General features: G+C 36.4%; 1 protein-coding gene across 4 annotated transcripts in view; it reads right to left on the reverse strand.

The window, feature by feature from the left end:
- The window catches only part of SCN2A (sodium voltage-gated channel alpha subunit 2), a 113,012-nt gene that overhangs the window by 18,152 nt on the left and 74,466 nt on the right, over positions 1-20,394 (reverse strand). For all 4 annotated transcript variants that reach the window (XM_033231268.1, XM_033231265.1, XM_033231267.1 and 1 more), the window contains 4 exons: positions 10,942-11,062; positions 8,811-8,965; positions 5,576-5,749; positions 1,021-1,143 (listed from right to left, as the gene is read on the reverse strand). In XM_033231268.1, coding sequence (XP_033087159.1) covers positions 1,021-1,143; positions 5,576-5,749; positions 8,811-8,965; positions 10,942-11,062 — 573 coding nt within the window. The remainder of the gene's footprint in view (positions 1-1,020; positions 1,144-5,575; positions 5,750-8,810; positions 8,966-10,941; positions 11,063-20,394) is intronic.

Genomic DNA, 20,394 nt, shown 5'->3' on the forward strand with positions numbered 1-20,394 from the left:
CAGTAAATGCCAAAAATAACTAAGAGTATAAATAGTGACATGAATGTAAAAGTCAACAACACTTTAAAAAAAATCACACAAACCATACAATTTGCTGTCCAAAATTTGAGAGTAAAAGAGACCACTTGGGGATCAAATTCCACACAGAAAATACAAAAAGTATTCTTGTACTGAAAGTTTGATACCTTTTGTTTATTAAGCCTTCTACTGCAAAAACTTTTCTTTCAAATTGGTAAAGTAAAAAGAATTTAACAGCTAATAACTCTTTTCTATGTAACCATGCGTATACAGACACTCACAGACACACATCTACACACACCATTCATCTCTGGTTGTGATTGTAACATGCAGATGAAGTCTAAGTAACTACTTTCAAATATTACAAAAAGTATCATTTTTAAAAAATCCCCTTTGAATCGGTTAAAACCACCGAGACAAGACATCATCATTTTCTAGGTGGTGAGGTATGTGGTCCCAGGTTTTGTGCCTCAGGGGATGACAAATGTCAGCACAAACTCCTCTGTTCTTTTGTACCACCCTTCTAAATGAGCGTTAGATTTCCAGTTGACCTACTTTTTAGCCATCTCAGCCTGTGTTTAAGAACTAAAAGGCCTGATTCAAACATCAAAGGGCTCAAAGTGTATCACAGCGGAGTAGTGAAGAAATGATGAGTAATGATTTGGTAGGCTTAAACTACAGCGAGTAGGATTTCCTGCACATTTATAAATGAAGTGAACATAAATAATCTTGATTCAAATCAGCAGCATAACTATAGAGATTTTTCCACCAAGTGAAAACTAGCTAATTAGAAACAGTCCCTCTGGCATTATTATACTCTGTGAGTGACTCCAGCAGTGCCAAGTATTATGGACATCTGGTAAATATTATTTTTGATTGATTAGCTATGTCAGTATGAATATGTGGGACACAAATTCTCCATAAATTTGACATTTCTATGATACAAAGTGTCAGTCTGCTCTCAATAATAATTCTGACAATTTCTAAGGCATTCAGTCTTACCCTCATTCCTTCAAATCGGGACAAGGCTCTCAGTGGCCTCAGAGCTCTTAGTGTTCTGAGGGATTTGATGGCACCAAGTTCTGAGTAACCCAAGGCATTTGCAGTTAAGCTAACCAATGAGACCTACACAGAAAAAGCAATATAATTTTCTTATTTACATACAAAAACGTCTACACAGTTCAGCCTTGCTCTATGCAATGAATTAGTTATTCTCAAGCTTTCATGAATTTCAAAATCACCCAGGGGTCTTGTTAAAAACACCAATAGCAGAGTCTGACTTAGTAAGTTTGGGGAAAGGCCTAAGAATTTGCATTTCCACAGGTTCCCAGGGTGAAGTTAATGATACTAGTCTGTGAACACTTATAAAAAAGAAGCCCATATATGTGTTCTTTTTTAAGATTCTTGGTAGGAAATGTTTTTTAAAAATTAAAAGTAAAGAAACAAAAAGAGAGAAAAATGTGATCTTCCTCTACAGATCTGTAAAACTTATTTCTGTATCATTTCTAATAATATTGAGCAGATCTGAAATGGAAAGAAACATTTGATACACAAGTAAACTATGCAAACCACTGGTGAATATGAGCATGAACACATTTTTAAAAGTCTAGGCCTCTAAAAAGCAGCTTTGACTTTTTACAAATTTCAGTGTGAAGGACATGATATCATTAATTAGGTCAGGCAAAATTAGTGAATAAAAAAAGTTGAGATTTTATGATAAATTAGAAATTGCAAGAACAATGTTGTCTTTAGTTATTCATACAGATGACCAATGTCGTTGATAAAAATTATAAAGTCTTAGCTAAAAAGGAAAAGAAAACTGGTCAGGGGGACATACACATGTCCAATTTCCTTTGAAAACATATAGAAAAATTATTAAAATTATATAAGCTAAGTAAAGATATTTTGTTCTAAAGTGCACCTGAATTTCAAAAGCAGGTAAATAAAAATAAATATGCAATATAGTTTTGCAGAGTATGGCGTTAATATATATTTGAAAAATATATTTTTTAAGCAAAATAAGTGAAGCACATTGAAAGTTGTTACAAAAAACAACTTATTCAAAACAATTTTGCACGTGCAATTTGAAAGTGAAGCCTCTTGAATACAGAAAACAATGAGCTATAAAATTATGTCTTACATAGTTCATATAGTTCCCTTAATATCCAAACTTTTAGGCTTTGTAAGTCCCTTCTTAACAGATAATTGAAAAATAGTTTCTGAATTATCATGAATGGTGAAGCTTTTCTGTATTTAAGATATGAGGACCTGTAGTACTTTACCTTCTCTGAAGACAGAACCAAAAAGAGATAAGCATAAGTTAAAGGATGAAAGATAAAAGTTAGACAGAGGAAAATATTCTGAAGGGGGTAGTATTGACTGACTGAAAAGAGGTTGTAAAATATTCAATTTTATGTGACTTGTGTAGCTAAATGTGAAAAAGGAGCTACATATAGGCCTTCTCTTTCTGGGACATTGCAGCAATCTCCTAATTGGTGTTTTAATCTCTAAATAATCTCCTTTCTACTCCATCATTCACACCTCCACCTAACTTCCCTCCCTAAAAGAACACGTTGGTCTTGTCACTTCCCGATAGGTAATTCTTCAATAGCTTCCTCTTTATTAAATCATAAGTCCAAATTTCCTTGGATGGCACCTCAGCTTCTTCAAACTCCTCTCTAACTTATCTTTCTTACCTTATCATCCCATTACAAAGGCTTACCTCACCCTATCTACTTGTTTCTGGAACCCGCCCTGCATGTCATGCACCAATGTTTTCACCAATCCATGTGCCTCCCTGTTGCGGGAAGTCAGGAACCCCGAACGGTGGGACTGGCTGAAGCCATGGTAGAACAGAAATTGTGAAGATTTCATGGACATTTATTAATTCCCCAAATTAATACTTTTATAATTTCTTATGCCTGTATTTACTTTAATCCCTTAATCCCGTCATCGCCATCGTCTTCGTAAACTGAGGAGGATGAACGTCGCCTCAGGACCCTGTGATTGTGTCAACTGCACAAATTGTAGAGCGTGTGTGTTTGAACAACACGAAATCTGGGCATCTTGAAAAAAGAACAGGTTAACAGCGATGTTCAGGGAACAAGAGAGGTAACTTTGAACTGGCCACTGGTGAGCCAGAACAGAGCCATATTTCTCCTCTGTCAGAAGCAAATAGGAGAAATATCGCTGAATTCTTTTTTTTTTTTTTTTTTTGAGACAGAGTCTTGCTCTGTCACCCGGGCTGGAGTGCAGTGGCCAGATCTCAGCTCACTGCAAGCTCCGCCTCCCGGGTTTACGCCATTCTCCTGCCTCAGCCTCCCAAGTAGCTGGGACTACAGGCACCCGCCACCTCGCCCGGCTAGTTTTTTTTGTATTTTTTAGTAGAGACGGGGTTTCACGTGTTAGCCAGGATGGTCTCGAACTCCTGACCTCGTGATCCACCCGTCTCGGCCTCCCAAAGTGCTGGGATTACAGGCTTGAGCCACAGTGCCCGGCCCTGAATTCTTTTTCTCAGCAAGGAATATCCCTGAGAAAGAGAATGCACCCTGAGGGTGGGTCTATGAACGGCCCTCTCAAGGCCTGCCGTCTTTTATGGTGGAAGCGGAAGGGGTGAAAAAAGCCCCGGCTTCCTGTAGGCTCCCAGGCATATTAGGAGGAGGAAATTCCCGCCTAATAAATTTTGGTCAGACAGGTTGTCTGCTCTCAAACCCTGTTTCCTGATAAGATGTTATCAATGACGATGCATGCCGGAAACTTCATTAGCAATTTTAATTTCGCCTCATCCGGTGGTCGTGTGATCTCGCCCTGCCTCCATTTGCTTTGTGACATTTTATTGCCTTGTGAAGTATGTGATCTCTGTGACCCACACCCTCCTCATGCACTCCCTCCCCTTTTGAAAATCGCTAATAAAAACTTGCTGGTTTTACAGCTGGGGAACATCGCGGATCCTGCCGACATGTGATGTCTCCCCCCGGACACCCAGCTTTAAATTTCTCTCTCTTGTGCTCTTTCCCTTTATTTCTCAACCCAGCCGAGACACTTAGGAAATAGAAAAGAACCACGTTAAACATCGGGAGCGGGTTCTCCTGATACCTCCCTCAGCTGTGCCTGCTGGCATTCACATCTCTCAAGCTCCAGCTCACACTCCACTTCCCTCTTGAAGCCTTTCCTCCTCCCTCAAGTAAAGAGGTAGCACTTCTTGCCCCCCAGGTCACTGGGTGCAGAATCACGTGACTAGGACATGGGCCCTGCAATCTGTGCCCTCCTTCCTGTGCCTGTGGGCACAAGAAGCACAACAGCAAGAAGGCCCCTCAGTGCCCCTCAAGCCTGGCACCAGCCACAAGGGACTGGGGCAACATCAGGGCATCTTTGCGGGGAGAGGGGGAAAAAAAAGAGGTGGCACTTCTAATACAGGTGTCGACTTACTGTGTGCACATCTGTCCTCACTTTTCAACTGTAAGCTCCTGCAGGACTAGAAAAATTACTTATTTATATTTGTATCTTTCATAATGAAATAGATGAGCAAATAAGCATATTTGATTTAAAGCAAAGTATTGATCAGTTTAATATACTATCATAATAGTTTTCTTAAATCTAAAAAGGTAAATATCAGAGTACTTTGGGTAATATGATCATTAGCTGCAGGACAACTAGATTTCTCTTAAGAGCTTCCTTATATCCAAGTAGTGTTGACTTAATACTTTTATCCTTACATTGATATATTAAGTTTCAGATATTTTTATTATGGATTTGCCAACCTATGATAGGTACATACAGAGAATAGAGAAAAGAAATAGTATCATACATAATCCCATTATACAAATAAAAGTGGTTATAGTTTTGGTGCATTTTATATTGTTTGTAATGTCCAGACACATGTAGTTTTAAATATTATTTGTGGTCTTCCTTTATTGCCAAAGACTGTTAATGTAATTCTGTATGTAACCTTTACATGTTTAATAGTAGTAGTACATTTAATAGTAGATTTACCTCATATTCAATTATACAAAAATCCTCATATTTTAGTACTTCATCTTATTTTATTTTAACACCAATGTAGTTTAATAAAACCTTTGGCTGCTTGGTCAATAGCCAATTTGCTTCTATATCATACAAATCAAGTGTCTCTTGCTTTTTTGGACTTTCAAATTTCTTTGTAACTAATGATTCATCTGTGTGACCCAAACTCAATAGGCTCTAGTGATGACAAAGATACTAATGTCAAAGATGCCTGTGAAAAATTTAAATACAGTTATTTTGTAAAATGTGAGCACGCAAAAAGCAAAATTTCTAAATTCATATTTTATTTTGCATAACTTGAAATTTTAAATATTAATTTGAAATTAAATGAATAAGTATAGTATGATGGCCTTTGACTTTTATCTATGAATGTATGTGTATTTATGTTTTGCCGCATCCTCTCACTTGAAATGAGAAACATAATTCATATTTAGGCTGATACAGTGTTACTGAGTGCCTACACTGTGTCAGGCACCATTGCTAGAACTAATACATATATGCCAACGAATAAAGCAGCAAAGTGCAGCATACTTACATCAACAATCAGGAAGTCTAGCCAGCACCAGGCATTAGTAAAATACACTTGAAAACCATATGCAACCCACTTTAGCAGCATTTCCAGGATGAATATGTAAGTGAAAACCTTGTCAGCATATTCTAACATGGTCTTAATGGTTTTTCGCTGCTCAATGTATATATCTTCAAAGGCCTGTAAGTCAAAAAATTCTATTAAATTTTATGATCAGAAACAGTCTGTAATTGATGATTTCTTTAAAAAGGAAATGATGCAAGCTTTTATCAGGTGCCTAAGGCTGGAAGGTTTAATGTTTCCCATGGCTGAATTTTACTTCATCATTATCTGATCATAAATGACTGCTGACTGGGCATTTCAGTCAACCCAGGGTTTCAGTAATTTTTAAATTTTGGTCTCAGGGTACCCCCAAAGAGCTTAAAGCTATTGAGAGACTGCCAGCTGCTTCTCTCTGGATCAGGAGTCAGCGGAACGCCTGGGAGTGGATTGGTCCCATTCAGTGCAGACTCAATGGAACACACCCTCTAGTAATACAGACATAAAGCAGGGAGGTCCCTCAGCCGACGGAAAGAGGAAAGGATTGTCATTGCTCACTTTCTTGTCTCTGTCTCTCTCTCTCCCCCCTCTCTCTGTCTGTGTGTGTGGGTGGGTGGGTGTATGTTTGGAAATTCCCTTTGACAGAATTTTGCAGAGCCCTTGGGAAAGAGTGGGTAACTCATCTGCAGGAACTCCTGAGGCTTCTGGAATGAAAGGACTATTTATCTAACTTGATCTTCCTATCAGAAAAATTATCAGGAAAATCTGGCAGCCTGGATTAAAGACAAAGGAACATTTTCTTTTTTAGATAACAAGAATCAGGGCTTGTAACCAGAGCTCCATACAAGGACCGAAAGGTTTCTGGGCTTTGCTTATAGCTGAGGCTGTAGACCCTCCAGGAGCCAGCCACTGTGCCAACACATTGTGCAATTTGGTGAGCACTGAATGGGTGTAACTGAGAACAAAGAGCTCCTACAGCAAAGGTACTAGTCACTGATGAGACTTCATAGTTCTCTCTCTACTTGGCTTTAGAAAGCACATCTGGCAAGATGCAGTGGCTCACCTCTGTAGTCCCAGCACTTCAAGAGGCCAAGACGGGCAGATCTCTTGAGGCCAGGAGTTCGAAACCAGCCCGGCCAACATGGCGAAACCCAGTCTCTACTACTAAAAATACAAAAATTAGCCAGGTGTGGTGGCTCACGCCTATAATCCCAGCTACTTGGGAGGTTAAGGCACAAGAATGGCATGAATCCAAGAGGTGGAGGCTGCAGTGAGTTGAGATCAAACCACTGCACTCCAGCCTGGGCAACAGCAAGACTCTGGCTAAAAAATAAAATAAAATTTTAAAAAAAGGTAAAGAAAATTAAGCATGGCTGATCCTCTTTAAACTGAGTATATGGCAGGACACAGGATTCTTACTCAAATCAGAATTCGGCTTAGAGGCCTCCAGATCCAATGCAGCAATTCTCCTAATGAAATCAACTCACGAAACACTCTAGTAATTATTAAATTGAAACAGTAAAAGGAATGCAGCCACATTTGTATAACCAATTAAGAAAATAGGTCGGCCGGGCGCGGTGGCTCAAGCCTGTAATCCCAGCACTTTGGGAGGCTGAGACGGGCGGATCACGAGGTCAGGAGATCGAGACCATCCTGGCTAACACGGTGAAACCCCGTCTCTACTAAAAAATACAAAAAACGAGCCGGGCGAGGTGGCGGGCGCCTGTAGTCCCAGCTACTCGGGAGGCTGAGGCAGGAGAATGACGTGAACCCGGGGGGCGGAGCTTGCAGTGAGCTGAGATCCGGCCACTGCACTCCAGCCCGGGCGACAGAGCGAGACTCCATCTCGAAAAAAAAAAAGAAGAAAATAGGTCACATCATTTTCATTATATTAATATTTTGATCCAGCTGATCATTTCATTGAACGAAATCAGACTTAAGTTTGTAATGCCATCACTTTTCTGCTAGTCAGTAATTAAGTTAGTCTACTTCTTATCATTCACTGTGGTTGGCAATAGTGAATCAGTGTGAAGAAGACAGAGGAGTCCCCTGCAGCATGGAGTTTATGTAAAACAATTTTGATAGGAACAGGAGGCAGAGAAATTCTGGGCAGAAGAGAGCAGGTACCTGGCAAGGGCCCCACCCTCAAGCCTGGAACCGTGACCCAAAGTGAGAATATACATCCTTGTTTTCCCACTTAAATGTTGCCTTTTCCAAAACAACCCATGGTGCACCCTGCCCCCATCCCATGCCTATATGAACCCCAGAACTCAGCAGGCAGACAGGAGGAACAGCTGGACATTGGAGACTACAGTTGGACATCAGAAAGAAGTGGCTTGACATCAGAGGGACAGCTCGACAGCACAGCTTCGGAGAGGAGTCTGGCTGGGGATGGCCAGACTCCAGGGGAAGATTACCTTCCTGCTCCGTCCCCTTTCAGCTCCCCTTCCCTCTGAGAGCCACTTTCACTGGCAATAAAATCCCCCATATTTGCCATCCTCAAGTTGTTTATACAACATGACACCGGACATGAACTTGGGTACCACAAGTGTGGGTGCAAAAGGCTGTCACACTGACCCTCCACTGAACTGTTAACATTTAAGCCATCCATGGATGGCAAAGCCAAAAGGACACTGTAACACTTCCTCTGGGGCTTCAAGGATCCCAGGCACCCTCCCCTAGATGCTCCCGTGGGACCGGTATGGAGTTCACTCTTGCCGGTGCCCAAATGCCCTCGCCTTGGCTCCTGCACCCACTCACCTGCGCTCCCCCTCTTGCGAGGGGTGGAGCAGTGAGGGAGTGTAGTTCACTCCTACCCGCGCCCATGCACTCTAGTTCTCACCTGCAAAGGGGTCAGGGAAATACCGTGCTTCAGTTTGATATTTAGCTGATAATCCTACATCATGCCTACATAACCAGTCTTAATAAGAACTGCCTCTGATGACTAAAAGTCAGAAAGATCCTTCTTTAAACATTATAAGAAACCCGAATGATCTGAGTTCGGTTCCACCTGAGGGCTACTCCAGACAGAGTAATAAAAATTGCTATTTACTGAGCCTCTCATACTGTGCTAAACACATCACACATATTTCTTCTCATTCTTACAAACATCTTAATTTAAAAATGGGTAATATGAGTTGATTGAAGGGAAAGGGAAAAGATTTCAGGTGAAATATGAAGGAGTGGATCGTGCATCACCTACCAGAGCCCCACTGCTCAGCAGAATCATGAAGACAATGAAGGTTTCGAACCAATTGTGCTCCACTATCTTATAGCATGTTTTCCTCAAATTCCACCAGAGTTTCCCTTTGCCTTCTTCTATGCTTATCTGACAACACTTGAACTTCCGTACACAGTCTAAAATATGTGGAAAAAAGCAAAGAAAACAAATTACTCTTTGATTAGGTATATTTGTGTTGTAGGAGATTCATCTACAATATTACCTGATAATACATTGTAAATAACATTAATTTTTAATATAGCTTCCACTTACAGAAGCTGTCTTAAAATCATCTATATGGCTTTTCAATCATTTGTTTAATAAATATTTTTATATTGATAGCACTACTATAATGGATTACATTACATTATAAAAACACAATATATAAAAAATAGAAGAATCAAAAGGAAAAGAAACTTACCAAAAGTTGATATTTCCATCCGGTCCTTATCCTATGAGTGTAATTCCACTCTATATGGACATTTTACATATTTGAATTCTGATTAGTTCACTTAATGGTATAACTATTTCCCATCTTTATTATAAGTAAATAAATTTGTGAAAGATTTCATCGTATTTCTCTAAATATGATTACTAGAATTAATATAACTATTTCACTGTTTTTTTTTTTTTTGAGACAGAGTCTCACTCTGTCATCTAGGCTGGAGTGCAGTGGTATGACTTTGGCTCACTCACTGCAGCCTCCGTCTCCCAGGTTCAAGTGATTCTCCTGCCTCAGCCTCACGAGTAGCTGGTATTATAGACATATACCACTACGCCTGGTAGAGATGAAGTCTCACCATGTTTGCCTGGCTGGTATTGAACTCCTGACCTCAAGTGATCCGCCTGCCTCGGCCTCCCAAAGTGCTGGGATTACAGGCATGAGTTGCCGTGCCCGGCCCAATTCCACTATTATTGAATACTTTGTTTGCTTTAAATCTGGCCATTATCAATAACAATCTAATAAACACCTTTTATACTTTCTGGATTGCTGGATCAAAGGCGCTTCAACAAATACTTATTGAGTATCAACTATTGTCAAAAAATTGAATAGAGCAAATTATACTACTATAACATGTAAAACATAGCCTTACCCTTAAAGAATGCACATTTTAAGTTGGGCAATTTGTCTACAATTCTATAGTTATGGAAATAAACAATTATCACAAAATAAAGTATTATGAGAGTTTTCTGGTAAACTTTAATTTTTGAGCTTTATGGAGGAAATGGATTTGGATCTTGAAGGATATGTAAGAGCCATATGTATAAAATGAAGCTGTAAGAATGGAGAAATAATGATATAAGTCAAACTTAGTGACAAGAAAGTCTGTGAGTTGCGCAGAAGGAAATAGAAGTCAAAACTTGAAAAGCAGTTTAAAGCCCAGAGTTTTAGGTGGTTTGATACACAGCATTGCTATCACAATATATAACTGATCCATACCTCAAACAACATAATTTTAGTTTTCTTCAGAAAATCCTTTTGCGATTACTCCAGTGACATGTTGCCCCATATCACATGACTCATAGTATATTTTGGCATTTTTATGATCTATCTTCTTTCAGAAATAATAAAAAAAATTTGGCCTTGACTGAAACAGGAGCTGTTACTTAAGGACAAATTTAAATGTACACTTATCAATTAGTACCCATTATAATATCACAAAATAGTACATAATAAATTACTTCTCTCACTTTCTTATTTATTTAATTTTTAAACCTAAAGAGAGATGTGTGTGATTTGGCCTTCTCTCCTGTAAGATATTTTAGAAGGCCACAGAAAAGCCTTTTAGTAATATTTCTTAGAGTTAAAAATGATTCATAAAAATGAAAATATCTAATTACATAAATTAAACTTTGCCTTTTAAAAAGCTGCATTTTTTTTTCAAACGGCAAGTGAAAAAAAAAACAAATAAATGAACAGTTGTTGGATAGGTATAGATGATTACTAGATAGATAGATGGATAGATAGATACATATGATAGATAGATAGATAGATAGATAGATAGATAGATAGATAACAGATGGTAGACAGATAGACAGACATTTAAATAAATAGGAAAAAATGGATAGATAAGAGGATACTCAAGACCACATATGTTATTGTTTTGCTTACCTTCCGTAAAACAGGCTTCAGGTTCAAGGGATTCCTCAGGTTCAACCTCAGGTTGTTCTCCCTCGGCGGGAGCTCCTATATCAACCGTGCTGCCCTCAGATGAACTAGTTGCATTTAGCTTCTGAAAATCAATCCCACAAAAAATCACATTTAATTATTTTCTTTAATCTAAATGTAAAAATTAATTAGGTGTGCCCCCCCATCTTCTGTATGCATTTTCTTGATCTGTAATTTAAGAATAACTTAAACATAATGCCAATCTGCTTTGGTAAAGGTCGGGGGTCACAAGATTAGATACAACACCATAGTATTTTTTTTCTTTAAAATATGGTGCTAACAACTGAAATAACTTTTGTTTGAGCCTATGTATAGCGATTCTGAAAGAAAATCCTGCAGAAAGCTTATGTAAGCTGCCAGAGTCATATAATCATCTGTGATCTTGCTTTTGTACATTAGCTGCAAATGGTTTGCAAATTGTTTGTTTTATTCTAAAATTGTGACCCAACCAATGAAAGCTGCACAAGTGTATTTTCATGTCAAATTCAGAAAAGATTTGGTCAAATGCACATAAACAGCAACCATCTAAATTTATCCACTTTTCATTGACATGAAAACATATACCAGATTGTTATTAAATATATTCTATAATTTTCTAATTCCAAAAAGAGCAGCACATTGTTAGCTATATAGCAAGAGCTGTTATTTTGCATTCTCTTTGGCCAATGCACTCCTGTGTTTCATTGTGCATTTGGAAACTACTTGCTACTCTGGCACTCTTACCTGTCCTGTTAGTACAGGCAGAAATGAATATTTAGTTGTTCTTTTGTTTTCCTTTAGGATAAATGAAATATTACCAAAAGAAAAATATAATAGAAGTTGTTTTATATCTTGAAATGCAATAAACTTTAGCCAGGTCGGTCCATTCCTGGGATCAGCATACACAAAGGGATCCCAGTGTTCAATCTGGTTTTAAAACGCTCTAGGAATGATGCAGGGCCAGGTGTGAGTGCCACACAAGAATCAGAGTAGTTTGGGCCACAGCATTCTCGGACCTGTTACAATGTTATTACCATGAGTGCATAACATTAGGAAATGGTTGAGCTGATAAGAGCTACTTTATAAAAAGGATGAAGTAAGCACATGATAAAATGCACACTGAAGTTGTTAAACTAGAATAAAATGGATGCTGTAGTCAGTACTGGAAATGTTATATTTATATTTGGGCATAGGATTATGTGGATTTTCTCTAGAAAGATGGTTTCTTTATTTTATGAAAATAATTTTCTTTATATAAAATATTTTCTTAGCATAGTGATGCTGATGACTTAAAAAATATTGATGTGTGATATACATGAGATTAAAAATGCTTCTGTCTCTCGTAATTTAACAATACCAATGATAGAAGCATACATATTAGATACTTCTGCCTGCTTTGAGTTAGTTTGAGAATTATTTTTTAATTTCTCCAAAAAAGTTAAATCAATGATTATATATTATAAGGTGCTTGAAGATTGTTGATTTCTTATTTTAATTTATCAGGTATATCAAATTACCAGAAAAATAATCCTAATATCTTTGTCATTAAAATTTGAATATATTTGTTCTCAGATGAAACATTACATGTTTTTCTAATTTCCTATCCTTTGGATTGGAATCTTTCTGAGATAAGTATAACTATGTTTCTATACATGTAATTGACTAAAAAATGACTTAAAAATCTTCTCATTTTAATATATCTAATTCACACGAAACTGTTATGCTATTAGGGACCTGATAATACTGATCTTATCACTTGCAGCCTGTTGGAAAATAACACAGGTAATCAGAAAAACTGAAGCTTAGTCACATCTGATGGATGTATAGACAATCCACGATAGGAAATGAAAAATATTCCTTTTAAGAATAAGGTCCACATTGTAAACACAGAACAGGGTAAGACTTGGGGTGACCTCAAGGGAAAAATGAGGATCCATATTCAGGGTTCCGCAAATGCTCAGGCTGACATTGCTGGATGACTGTATCAGAGCTTACATCAGTGCTAAGTATGTTACAGGTCTTAATAAATTTTGCTTAACAAAAATGAATGAGTGAATAAATGAATGAAAGACATCATAACATAATGAAGTCTAGCCCTTGACAGTGATTGGGAGAAGTCACCAGACAGCATATTATAGAAGATATTCAGTAAAATGTGCAAAAGTTTACATAGGATTCTTGTAACATCAGTTATCACCCCTGCTGCCAAGTATCTGAGTTGCTAATACTTTAAATGACTTTGGGAAGACTTTCGCCATCACACCATTTCTTTCTTCACTGTCTATTTTGCAACAATCATGCTTCCTTGCTTTCATAAAGTCTCCCCAATAAATCTGGACTCCTAATTTATTCCATACATCTTCACTCACCATATGTACCCTAGGCTGTTCACCAACCTTTTCATGGCTTATCATACATCTTAAACCTTGATAATGTATGGGTGAAATTATTTCAGACAAATGGATTCTGGGTACTTTAACATGTTTGTAAGACATTTGGGGGCAGAAGCCATGTACTCTAGGCCCAATGGATAATACATCAATATGGGTAATAAGAATAACACACATGTACTCCAGGCCATATGGATAATACACCAATATAGTTCAATACAAGGAACAGACTTTGAATTGCTAAAATGCTGTTCATTAAGTATTGAATGAATGAATGAATTGCTAGATACACTGTCTGTTTTCAACAGCCTGTTCAAATTAGCAATTTGTCAAATAGTTTGATCCAAGGTTAAAATCAGAGAATATCAAACAGAGCTTGCTGTACTTGGCTGAAAAATGAGAAGCATGTTGAGGTTTTTATTAAAATTGCTTTTTTAATTCATTTTTTCTGGAATTTCAAATTATAAAAGACATCCCTGTATTTTCTCTTATTTAAGTAATATTAAAAGTAGAAGAATTAACATTGTTCCCTTTCATTTTAGTGCACTACCTTAGTTCTGATATAGAATTAATAGATACCTTTTTCCTAAAGCCAAATATTTATCTATTGAAAGGTCAAGTTTTACTTTTTCCAAGGTTCAATTCAAACGTATTTTGTGTTTCTAGAAAATGCATCTCATCAGACTTAATTTTTTGGAGGAAAGATCATATTTTTGTCATCCTTGTATCCCTAGCACCAATGTTTGTGTTTAATAAATGTTGAGTAAATGAATGAATGATCAGTGCGACGACTCTTTTATCCAACCACTAACTACTAACACTTCCTATCTGATATTTACTTTCACATTCAAAAGAATACACTTAATATTCTCTCTTAATTGCAGAGTAACACAAATCTTTCAAGATTCTGAGTTGCGTGGGCAATGATGAACAACTCTTAGAACTAGGAGTACTGTCTTAAAACCAGTCTGCCAATTAATCAGACCTAATGTGAGTGTATGAGGTGAACTGTAGTTTAACTGTGGGGTCAGGAAAACTATTCCTGAATAATTTTGACAGCGTTTTCCCTCTTTTCACTCTGTACAAGGATCTATAGCCCTAGTGATGAATGAAGCCTCTTTAAGGAATGCAATCTCATCCTTCCCCACCGTCCTCTGAAGTGGAGCAGCACAGGATCTGTCACATGTGTTACTTGAATACTTTTCTGCTTGTGGTACTTGATTTACAAACAACAGAGAATCTAAGCTGCACTTTGATCCTTAACGTCAGCCAATCCAGTAATTATTTAGAGAAGGAAATGTGAGTTTTAACAACTTGTCAAAAGTTATAGCGAATCAGTGGTTGGATTCCAGATCTGCTGCAACCCATTCTGCCATGATTCTCTAAAGAATCTTTTTGATGATTTAAAAGTAAACCCAATGTTTACCAATTTAAAACATTTAGTAGACTAGATACGTAATTAAATATTGTAGGTTCAAGATAGTGCTTATGATATTGTTGATTTCCATGTTTTAAAACCATGAACTTTAGTATTAATTCAAGTTATATTCATAATTGTTAATATGTTTTAATGTAGAGGAGAGCTAAATACACATTGGAATATTTCATGAACAAGAATTTTTCTTTAAGCAATGATCTTGAAACATAGGCAGGAAATTCTGATTTATAAAGCCCTTCTTGATAACATCAATTAAATTACTTTCTTAAAATTACATTCCAGGCAAATATCATAATATTATAAAATATGCTGACTAAAGCAGTTAAAATGTGTAAAAGCCCATAAAATAAAATTAATCAAATTAGGAATATAAAAAATTCAGCTTCCTTTAAGTTCATAATTACGATGAACCTAACTGTAATACATATTCACCAATTAGAACTGTGAGATGATCATTATGCGAAATTGTTACAACTCATACACTTAAGAATTTTCAAATAAAGAGTGCCTGTAAATGCTCCAATCTGGGGATAATTCATGGTGAAATGCTACATAAGTAAGTGACAAAAATACGGCTACAAGCAGATGCAGTTTAAAAAGTTCTATATATGTTTCTTTGGTATAATTTGGATATTGAGGTTCACTTTTTATTACCTGTACTTACTTATCAGGAAACTAGTGGACTAACTGATGTTGTTAGCGTAGCCTTGCCTAGTTAAAATTTAACAAAATAAGGATGCCAGGACAATAAAAAAGATCAAATAGGAATAGCCAATTTTATATGCTCTGAAAAGCCTTGTCAATCATTTACTTTCAGGTGGAACTATTACTTGAACAATATTTTTGGTGGATATCTAATATTATAGGACTCTTCCTAGTGAAAATCTGCTGTGATTCTTTTATATGCTGGATAATTATAATCAAATTATTTAAGCAGGGGAGAATCATATTTTGCTTAACGGTCTAATAAACATCAAGATACAATATTTCATTTTGTATTTTTAGATATTATACTTCCAAGTTATGCTTTCTGCTTTAATAACAAATTACTACTAAATATCAATGTGCCAAATGAATAGTTTTTCTTTAGACAGCAAATGTGAGCAAATACAAGTAAATTATTTTCAAAAATAATGTATCACAACAGAAAATGGAAGAGAAAACATAACTTCCTATTAAATTTTTCATGGGCACACTCGTTTCTCATTATGAAGCTAAGATACATTTTGAAGAAAACATACTTAGTAGATATTGCATATAATTTGGGAAAAGAGAGATATAATTTAATTTAAAAATTGGTACTTAAAAAAGAGAAAAGTTCAAATGCAGATTAAATCAAGTATCCCATATCTGACTATTTTGGCTTCCAAGAACAAAAATCATTTGTTCTGCATGGATGCTATTGCTGACCTGTACTTAAGGAGCTCTGGTTACTTCACATAAACTATCTTAACCCTGAAAGAATGGAAATCATGGTCTTGCTTGCTTTGGAATGGGCTTAAAGCCTAAATGACACATTTACATCCGACAGGAATTGTTGGTGTTACTTTTCAATAAAGAATATGGTAAAATCAAAATAATTACTCACAGTATACTGTAGTATCCAGAAAGTCATTTTAGTGTTTATAATGAATACATTGTAACATTTTTTAAACCACAAATGGTAGGATTTTAAATATTTTTCTTCAGATGGCAAAAGGAACTCTTATGTCATGATGTCCTGCTGCTCAGTAGATTACCAGTGACCCAAAGACACATGTTTTTGGCCCATTTTGTTCTTATATTAAAGATATTTTGGGCATTTTTTTCCATTTTAATCACTATCCCACTGGAAAACTTTCCCATGAGGACTACACATTCTCCAGGACAAAGTCATAGACAGGTGCCTGTTGAACCCATTCCACCATTGCTCACTCAAACCTTCCAGACAGATTTTTGTCCCTGTATTTAACTTCTGTATTAGAAATTAGTATATTCTTTTAGGAAGTGGACAATGTTTCCTGAGGGAGGATCAGAGGCTTTTTCAAGGAAATCAAACGTTGCAATAATGTGAGGGTTGAAAATAAACTAAACAGTTCCTTCTTAGCTTCTATTCTACCACCTTTACTCCAGCTGAATCCCCTAGATACATTGATGGATAATACGCCTCAAATATCTTTCTAAACCAGAAATTAGCAAAATGGGATACTCAGAGAATAAGGAAACTAACCTTGCCTCTTTCCAGCAAACAAGCTATTATCCAAAAGTGCCTAAATTTCATGCTTTTCTGAAGAACTACTACATAATAGAAAAAAGTAATTATCTGTCGTCCCTGTGTATATGTGCATCTGTGTTTAACTGGAAACAATTACGCATCTTGGATCCCATTTTATATACCATGCTTCCAATATATAAGGCATTATAGATCATGAATCTGGAGACTCAGTGATGGAATATTTCGTTCCAAAGTATAAAAGAATGCTCCAGGAATGGCACGATTATTGCTTCTTCCAAAGAGCCAACTACACTTTTATGTTAGTGTTGTTTTACAGTTTTATTGGCAGAAGGAGAGGAAACTGTATCTAAGTGACAAAATAATTAACATTTCTTAAAAATGATTAAATAGGGTTAGGCAATTTGGTTAACACATTTCTGCATAAAACTATGATTTCAACATCAGGAAATGAAGGTCCACTAATGGATCCGATAGAATGATGTTACATTTATTGCTATTGTCACTTGATAGGGAGGTCTCTTCATTTTAAAAACATCCCAGGAGCAAGAGTTTCTGATTCTCTTCCTATACAGGAGTTTGTGGATCATGGCAAATTTAAATAATATTCTTCATGAGAAAGTTTTCCAGCAGGTCTGACTAAAACAGAGGGGAGAGAAAGCACAGAGGAGACAAGAATATGAAGAAGATGGACTCTAAATCTATTTTTAGAATGAGCATTCCATCTGTAAGTCTTTTATTATCACTATTATTATTATTATTATTTGGTACACAAAAAACATTATATCCTTTTCTTTCAGTCTAGGAGTTTTAAGGATAAATATAAACAGACTCTTCAAAGAAATTCTATTCTAAATGCAAAATACTTTTGGTCAATTGCTAAATAAAGCAATGCCGTTTTCCCTAAAATGAAGCAGATAAAAATTATACCCATGCTGCTAGCAACTGAAACATAGACATTCCTGATCATTTACATTATTATCACATTAAAACATCCTTTGGAAAGTTTGCACATGAATAAGGGATTGCTTTAATTTGCAGATTACCCTTCAGAAAAACATTACACTAAATAAAAAACTGTCAAGAAAGTACAGTAACTGGGCTATACATTTTTTTAAAGGCAGAGGATAAAAAACATTTTTGCAAGTTTTCAAAGAGCACCTAATTTCTCCTTTAGGCTCTTAATATGTTCAAAACTCTGTAACATTAAATGGACATTAAATAATCCATAAAGGCATGCACTTTTACTTTTCATTGAATATAATTTCTGTTAAAATCTATGTAAGAAAATTAGCAGCTAAATCATTTTTTTTAAGTTAGGGTTGTCAGACTTGCCTGACCATGCTTTATATGACTCAGCATAATAGCAGCTGTGCATGTTTTTATTTTACTGCCAATGGAAGGGCAAGGAACGTAGCTGAGTAACATGCAGGCCAGTCAAAAGTCATTTAGAAACTGATTATATTTATAGATGTACAACTTGCTTGGGTAACCTGGGTAAAAGTGGTGGCACGAGCCTCTGGCTGGTTAAAAAACACCAGAGCTGCATTCTTGATGGCTCCAGCTTGATTTTACTCCTGTGAGAAGTAAGAATGGTAAGCGGTGAAGGTCACCATATCACACTACTAAATTGCACTTCGAAAAATAGTCATTCAAGCATGGCTTCCACATTATTAAATACTCTAAAAGAAAAAAAAAATCATTCAAAATCACAAAAGGAATTACATTAATATAATCAAAATAACATTAAAATTAAAGCATACGTGATTATGACATGATTTTAAATGATCTACTCTAGAGAATCTACAGAAAACTACTGAAGAATCACACACATTTAGCAAAGACATTGCAGAGGACTTACTGTGAACACCTAAAAAAACCTCTGAGTCTACTCAGTCTGCCTTACAAAAAAATTCATTTAGACATTCCAGAAAAAAATGCCTCATTTTTTCTTTAATTAAAAAATTAATTTAGAAAGGATTGGCAATAAGCCTCATGATGTTTCCTACTAGTCTGTGATATTTAACAGTGTAATCCTGTCCGCGAGATAGAAAAATGACCAGACAAAAATGACTAGAAGGCAGACAAGAAATGCTATTTCAAATGGAAGTGTCTGAAATTCTTCAATAACTGTTTTAATTCTCTAGTTTTTTAGTGTAGAGCTACCAGGTAAAATTTTGAAAGATCAAAACCTACACATAATCTCTTTCATGGCTATAATCTTAAGCATTTATTATTTCATAAATTTATGTCTGGAAAGTTTGATATAAAGCCAGAATTAAAAACCCCTCCAAATAACGTTAACACTGAAGTAACAGTCTGTATGCTGGGAAGGTATCGGAAGGACTCCACAACTCAAGGAATAAAATAATTCTGTCTGCTTCCACCTGGCAGATCAGTTCTCTTCCACCAATTCTGAAATACTGAATTCACAAATATTATTTTAGAGTATTTAACTCAGAGCTAAGTTAATTAGAAAACAAATAAAAAAGCTTAATGATAACAAGAGAAACAAGAGATTTCCCTACTCTAAACCCCACATCACTGGACTTCCTTCTTATTTCAAACATAATGGCTTAAGTTAAGGCAAAATACATGCTCTTTGGGAAAACCCAGGGCTCTAAAATCTCTTAAAGTTAAGAAACCTGGGCCGGGCGCGGTGGCTCAAGCCTGTAATCCCAGCACTTTGGGAGGCCGAGACGGGCGGATCACGAGGTCAGGAGATCGAGATCATCCTGGCTAACACGGTGAAACCCCCTCTCTACTAAAAAATACAATAAAACTAGCCGGGCGAGGTGGCGGGCGCCTGTAGTCCCAGCTACTCCGGAGGCTGAGGCAGGAGAATAGCGTGAACCCGGGAGGCGGAGCTTGCAGTGAGCTGAGATCCGGCCACTGCACTCCAGCCTGGGCGACAGAGCAAGACTCTGTCTCAAAAAAAAAAAAAAAAAAGAAGAAGCCTGGATGTCAAGTTAAACATTCCTCAGAAGATCCTCAAACTTAGCTAAAAGATTTAACTAGCCAATGGCTTCAACGTTTGATACTGTATAATTCATTCTAAGTTTACATGACAGCCTAAAACTAAACATGTGTGAAAATAAAAGTTGACTTTTTTAACTATTAGGGAGATATTCACCATTAGGCATAATTTCAAAATAATTTTATGTTAAAATTCGAATGACCCAATTCTATTTTATAAATGCTGACTTCGGCTTCTATAATAGCAGTATACTATATAAGAAATTGGGCCACTCCACCCTTCCAGCATAACCCAACTATTATAACAATACTTGTTCAAAATGTTGTTAACAAGATTTTAAGATATTATTCAACTTTCAAACAATAATCTAGTTAGTAAAAATTTAAGTTCAACTAACTAA

The sequence above is a fragment of the Trachypithecus francoisi genome, unplaced genomic scaffold (genome assembly GCF_009764315.1).
Source record: "Trachypithecus francoisi isolate TF-2019V2 unplaced genomic scaffold, Tfra_2.0 Lachesis_group13, whole genome shotgun sequence".
Classification (NCBI taxonomy): Eukaryota; Metazoa; Chordata; class Mammalia; order Primates; family Cercopithecidae; genus Trachypithecus; species Trachypithecus francoisi.